General features: G+C 41.8%; 1 protein-coding gene across 3 annotated transcripts in view; it reads left to right on the top strand.

Annotated features, from left to right (window-relative positions):
• The first annotated feature begins 648 nt into the window (after positions 1–648).
• dock3 (dedicator of cytokinesis 3) overlaps positions 649–7,397 on the top strand; it is a 42,191-nt gene continuing 35,442 nt past the window's right edge. For 2 of the 3 annotated variants that reach the window (XM_049752931.2, XM_049752930.2), the window contains exon 1: positions 649–1,314. In XM_049752931.2, coding sequence (XP_049608888.1) covers positions 1,278–1,314 — 37 coding nt within the window. In that variant the 5' untranslated portion in view covers positions 649–1,277. The remainder of the gene's footprint in view (positions 1,315–7,397) is intronic. The other variant, XM_049752932.2, reaches the window with a different exon arrangement.

The raw sequence follows: 7,397 nt of genomic DNA, 5'->3' as shown, positions 1-7,397 counted from the left end.
GACCAATATTATGTTTTAGTCATAGTCTGCAAAAAAAAAAAGTTCATATATCCTTGTGAATTTACCAGTTAATCTACATTATATTCCCACTAAGGCTGTCACAAATATTTTTAGAAATGATTATCCTATCCATAAATATTACATTGATTATTCTGTAATGGTTGTTGAATGCTCGTTTACTCCAAAAAAACTACAACAGGTATGGTAGTGACCAAAACAAGATTCCGTCACAATTTAAATGAGTTTCTGTCGTAGGGCACTGAATCTTGGTCACTGTTCCTCTGCATCAAGAGGAGCCATATGAGGTGGCTCAGGCAATTTCATCAGGATGCCTGGGGGGGTGCCTAGTGTGCGGTTCTGCCATATATTTACATATATATCACTCCCTTTATCTGTCTCTCTCTTTGCGCATGTATATGCTATTCAGAGATAGGAGTGGAGGTGGCTTGCACCAATGTCCAAATCACATTACAGCATGACGAAGCATTGTACTGATGATGGCACGTTGCAATGACTCAACTGGGAGGTAACCCCCCCCCCCCCCCCCCCCCCATACACACATGAGCCTGGCATGTAGCACCCCAGGGGGCCGTGGAATGGGCGGTGCATCTTGGCCTACGCACACTGGCAGCGGGGAGGCAGGGCAGGCAAGCGGGAGGAGGAACTGCAGTTTGTGAGAGAGGAAGGAGGGAGAGACAGCACATTCGCCTCCGCTTGACACATCGGTGTTGACAAAACGAGTCACGTGACGCGCACGAAGATGGCGCATCTTACGCTACATTGCAGCCTCCTCTCGATTCCTCTTGCGCCAAATCGGACCTATCTACGCTGCGACCTCGACGCAAATTAACATCTCATTTTTATCCCCTCTCGTCTCATCCGTGGACTTCAGAAGACTGCTTTTCTTTCTTTAGAAAAAAGCTGCCAGATGAGTAGATTTTGAAAGCTACCTGCGCTTGACTTGAAATGCGGCTGGAATAACACCTTTGTGGAGACTGCGAAGCGCGTGCACGTGTGCGCGTCCCCCAGCTGGTCACGGAGACTGCATCAGATTGGCGATACACGCCGGGAAATAATAATAATAATATTTAAAGACCAAAAGCAGTGATTTTTGATGCTCCTTCCTCCCGGCCACCATTACTGCGCACACCAACGTCAGAATTCCAGTGGAGTCATGTAGTACGAACAACATCCCTCTCGTCTACTTCATCTCATTTTTTTTTTTCAAGCCGACATCATCTGATTTCATCGAAACAATGTGGCACAAATAACCAAATATGTGGATCCCTACCGAAGAGGAAAAAATCGGAGTTGGTGAGTCAACTGCATCTTTTATTGTTCATTATAGCAACGATTGTTGTTCTCTATTCGCGTCGGAATAAGGTAAACCCAAGTCACTCAGTCCATTTTAATCTATTCTGATCAAGAAACACATTACACCCAATGAAAAACAACATCCACTTCTAATGGCTGCATAGCAGGGAGGAGGGGAGGGCGGCCGGGTTGATGAGATTGCGTGGGATGATGCAGCCTCCAGCCCCAACCACCACCTCAGAGATGAGATCTCAGTGTGCTCAGGTGTTGATGGAATGAATCACACCTATACCCGCCGCGTGGTTTGTTGGAAATGCGTCAATTTGGCATTTTCTACAGTGTTCTAAGTGGAGGGTGATGGAGCTAGGGGGGTAGGGGGGTGGATTGGCGTTGCAACAACCACCAGGGGGCACTCTGACCCCAACAGGTGTAAGCGGGGTCCACCTGTGGACTTGTCTGCATGGGGGGGCTTGGCGCACATACACGTGTGTGAGAGAAAATAAGGACTGCTACACGCACGCACGCACGCACGCACGCACACGCACGCACACGTATATAGCGAGAGACAGACGGATGGATGGATGGATGGATGGATGGATGGATGGATGGATGGATGGATGGATGGATGGATGGATGGATGGATGGATGGATGGATGGATGGATGGATGGATGGATGGATGGATGGATGGATGGATGGATGGATATACCTCCACCTCCACCCACACCCACCAACGCATGCTCACTTTGTTTGAGCTCAATTATAACTACAGTTGAAGTACATAAATAAATCGTCTTTCATATTTTTTCGTGCTTCATTTCCTTTTATTTTAGTGGAACTCTAACCTGCAAAGACCAAAACACTTATGCATGATAAATCAGATTTTATTATTGTAAAACAGATTAACATATTGCTTGTGTTTTTAAAAAAAAAATGCATGGAAAGGGGACCTTTAAAAACCATTTGCATATTAAATCTAAATTGCAATATTGAGGGAAAAAAATAGCAATTTGATTATTTTTCAAAATGTTTCAAACCTAAACTTAACATAGCAGCCTTGAATTGCGCCCGCACAGACTATTTACGTTGAACTTTTTTCACCGAAACAAGGCCGTGAATCAGATGGCTTGCATACAGTTCGCGGCTCTGCGCACGTGGTTCACGTGCCCGGTTATGTCATTGCACATTAAGTAATCAAGTCGACTAATGGTGCTAGGTCACCACTATTCGTAATGGACATTTCTAGGATCTGATGTGATCCAATGGCAGCTGATGTTGATTCAATTGAGGGGAAACTCAAAACATCACGTGACCGATGACAAATGAGGCCTCGGTTTTTGTGGAATATGTCATTGGTTCATTCCATGATGCCGCATAACACTGGAAACCTCGCGCCACTTTGCAGGTGTTGTCGGCGTTCGTAGCAATCTTAAAGTTAGTTGGCAAGTTAGAAAATAATACTTTATTCTATTTTATTTTTTATCTATTTGTTAAGAGTGCATTTGGTAGAGCAATGCGTCGCTAAACGTGGGTTCGAGGATTCGCTCGTTGTGATGTTAGAAACTTGTATTTATTCAGGGTGGTTCATAAACTGTCAATTTTATTCCATATTTGCACTACCATATTTCCACTACACACTTACTTCTAAAACTGGCAAGCTGTCACCCCTGAAATTTAACAACTGGGTCTTGCGCTTTGTTTTGCATTTCTGAAATACAAAACATCCGAACGTGTGGGCTAAATATTGCTGACGATCACGAAATACCCACGTATGCGAAGATAGCAAATGTTTGGGTGACACAGCTGAGACTGACTTGTTTCTTTTGTTCGGACTGAACGATTGTGATTTTTACTTTCTTTGCCTTGACCTGTAGGTGCACGATCATATGATGCCTTGAGAAATGAATCACTCCTCAACACATTTGGCTGAAATGCTTCAAGTGTGTTAAGAAGCTTCATCTCGCCATCACTACTCACGACTAAAATGTTCCGCTTTGACTGATGTAAATAATTCGTTTAGTGCACTTGCAGGGGTTGGCAACTCCGGTCCTTGGGAGCCGCTGTCCTGCCTGTTTTAAAAATATCCCGCCTCAACACACCTGATTCAAATGATCAGCTCTGTAGAAGCTTGCTAATGACCCTGATCATTTGAATCAGGTCCTAGGACCCAGCTCCCTAGGACCGGATTTGCCTACCCCTGGTTTAGTCCAATCTGAAAATTTGAACTGTATTTAAAGTTATTCTTAAGTTAAACAGACTTTTACATTTCTGGCATTGCTTGAATACAAACGGAGCAGACGAGGACAGTGGAATGAAAAGAACCAAGAAAGAAATCAGCTGGTTTCAAAACTGCACTTTGGATGAAGACGTTGTAGGTAATGTCTTGTCAAATCAAATATTCTCAAACCATAACATTCCATTTCTAAGCTCGAAAAGTTTTCAATGTTGTCCGTGTAACTTTTTGATGATATCTCACCTTTCTCTGTATTCCTCCCTCGAGGGCTTTTGTACAATCAGGTAGGAATGTGCCTCATCGGTCCCTCAAACAAGGTCGTTCAGCCACATGTGTTATATTTTCACGAGTAAGAGCTGGAAAGCATTTTCATGGTTCTCTCCTCTTATATATGCAAAAGAAAACAAATGGTAAACTTGCTCGATTCATGGATTAAGTGGCATACATACACTGTAAAGAATATCAGTGTAAAATAATAGTAAATTAATGGCAGTGGAGACGCCATTTCGATATTCAAGTAGCTGCACATTCACGACTCGGACATGCCGGGATTCGAACAGCACACACTTTTTTACAAGCCCATCCATAACGTGCCTGTCAAACTGTAAATAAGTGTTTGGTTAAAATGGCCCTTTTTGAGATATTGATAGGGATTGATTATTCATATCTGGTTTCTCCATCTTTAGGTTTAGACTGTCTCGCCAAAACAGCGCACCCATGATCCCTGTGGTTAATTTTAATGCAAGGCGATTTATTAAGAAAGGGTGTTTGTACGTATTTACTGTTAAGCAGTGAAGATGGAAATGTGATGCCTAGCTTCACTGCTTGACAGAAAATAACATTTCATTATTTTTCTTACTCAAGCATTAATTTACATGAGGGGATGAAGATCAACGGGAAATTAGTTATCTGTTGTTTTTGTTAATTGACTGATTTGTCTGTTAATTGACAGGCTATGGATACATATTTAAGAGTATTTAGAAGTAAAACAATATTTAGTGTATCAATACAGCGCATGGTTTCTTTAGGCAGTACTGTGGAACACAAAACTGAAATGTGTTCTCCGAGAAGGCCAACATGCACCCATTCGGGTCCCGTGAGTTTGAATGCATACTAAATGTGACAGGAAGAGATTTCAAACTTCCATTAATGTTGTTGTTTGCTAATGCGTCTCAGTTGCACGCTTGCTTAAAACTATGACGCACCTGGTGCAATATTGGCCTCAATTACCTGCAATCATCTCATAAAAGGCCCACTACAACACTGGGGTGTTTTCTTCACTAATGGATTTGAAAGCAAACAGAACACACGCTTGCATACACACTACTGTGATTCTATTGAATTAAGCCTCTTTCTTGCATCCAAGCAAGTTTCAGAATTACACGTCGTCCATTTTCGTAAGACTTTAATTTTACAGTTTTTTTCTTGTTGCTCGACATTTGATGGCTAAAATTGAAACATTTAGCAGGGATGTAGCTGTTAGGGTTGATAGATTAGTTTGATCCTATGCTTATGTTGGAATGTAACCTGTAATAATTAACCTAGCTTGTCCTGTCTTAACAAAAGTAGTAGAACAAAGTGCTAAGATCTTTTGAACTGATTGACCAGCTGCAGAGGAAGCAATCAAAGTTGTTTTGTTTACACAACGTCGTAAAAGACCCCCTTGCTATGCTTTGATCAGCAGGCCAGGGGCTTCAACCCCAACCTGTTCACTCTCATCCCCACTCTCACCCCCACTCTCACCCCCACCCTGTTTCTCTCAATAAAAATGCTCTTGCAAGAGGCCTGAGTCAGACTTCATTCGATCATCGCTGTATGCACAGCGACGAATGACTCTCCATTTGCAAGTGCTTAAAAAGGGCATACTGTCTCCCGTGTGGTTCTTGCAAAACTAAGTTAGAGTGAGCACCACTCTAACAGTAGCCAGAATTGTTTTCTTGGGGAGGCCAATGTGACACAACACCTCAGTGAGGGGTGGCCGGGCATGCGTGTCTCATTCTTTATCAAGTCAAGTCAAGTTTATTTATATAGCCCTAAATCACAAGCAGTCTCAAAGGGCTTCACATATACAAAACAAATTGACAATTGTTCTCAAAGCATCCCCTAATCTTAAACTCCCAAGAGGGCAAGGAAAAACTCCAAAAAACCCTACTAGGCGAAAAATGAGAAACCTTGAGAAGGGACCACAGATGGGAGGATCCCCCTTTCAGGATCACCAGGCTGTAATGGATGCAGAGAGGGCACATAAAACACAATGTAAAAAAAAAAAAAAAAATCAAACAAAAAGTGGATGTCCAATTCAAAGCGAAGAGCTGCAGGAGGTGCCCTCGATTATCATACCGTCCTGTTATCAGCCATATTTTGGGACCTCGGAGACTTGACACTGATCGTCTCCCTGCAAAATCCTGAATAACATTCACTTGTATCTTTCAAATGTATCTTTCTTATTTATTTGCCTGACAGGAATTGCATACCTGATTTAGTCTGTGATTAGCTGAATGTCATCACCTACTGAGAGGGCTCTATTTTATTATGCACCATTTTCTTGCTGCTAAAAGAGGAAATAGCAATAGAATCGGACTTTGAATCAATGTATCAATGCAGTGTCAAAGACTGGCGTTCAAATTACACTTTTTCGTCTCTTGGCAATTGAGACAGTGAAACCAATTTAATTTCCATCGGACCAATTCATAACTCTACATCCCTCTACACATTGAGCAGGTCAAGAATACTACATTTACTTGGATACACATCCCTGTAAAATGAAAATGAATGTCTTCTACATTTGACAAACCACAGAGAAAAATATCCGCAGGTACTGTATACGAGGTTTCAAATCATGAAGGTTCAATCGATTGGGACTTATTTTGGTAGACTGGTGGCCAGTTTTCTGAAGCTGAGCCGTGACTGGTTGTGACCTGAGACCTGCCAGCTGTGATGTCATGTTCCGTTGACAGCAAGTGGCAAAATGGCAGCCGCCTTGAGGTGGATAAAAACGGCTGCTTAACTCACATTCCACAAATGGAATATCAAGCCTAGTGTGGGCATATACAGCATATAATTGTAAATATTTTTTGAGGGTTTATACCTATACCTAATACAGAAAGTATTTCAAACGCAACATGTTTTGTGCTGAGGGTGATAGAATGTCATATCTTCTTCAATCCTACTTTTTCAGGCAAAAGAAATCTTATAGTGTTTGCCTATGATTGCCCATGTTAGATTGAAAAAAAAATGATTTGTCTACTGTGAACAGAGGGGTCGATATAACACTGCAACGCAACCCCTGAAATACATAGAGAATTACTAATTACTGCATCCGATAATCAACATTTAAACATAATGTAATAGAATTCCTATTATTGGACCAAATTTCTGGTTTAGTGATTGAATGCTGGTTAAACGCAACAGGATGGTCTGAACTAAATATTTCAATGCTACTCACATACACGTAACCATGCAACTCAACCCAACACAGCCTGCACCAACATTGTGTCATGTATTAAAAGCAATGTGGATTTGCTAACATTCTACACTCCCAGCATCCTTTATTCAGCATGTTTTGCATGGGACCTTTAGTGGTCATGTTTAGAGGATATGCTAATGCACCGCAGCCTTAGACACAGTGAAAGCGTGTTTGCACAGCGTGTGAGTTTTCTGAGGTAGGACTCAGAAAACATGAATTTTTTTTATCCTTCTCTAACATGACAACTTTGCCCCCATTGATTTTCATCTTTTTAAATCAAACAAACCTGTAATTTAGGCATTCTTAAGGTTTTATTCTTATTTCTTTGAAAACATCACATGCTGTACTGGTATGTTGATTTCGGCTCCATAGTGGTGCAAAGCAGC

This window comes from Syngnathus scovelli, chromosome 2 (genome assembly GCF_024217435.2).
Source record: "Syngnathus scovelli strain Florida chromosome 2, RoL_Ssco_1.2, whole genome shotgun sequence".
NCBI classification, from domain to species: domain Eukaryota; kingdom Metazoa; phylum Chordata; class Actinopteri; order Syngnathiformes; family Syngnathidae; genus Syngnathus; species Syngnathus scovelli.
This window is presented reverse-complemented; position numbering and strand designations above follow the sequence as displayed.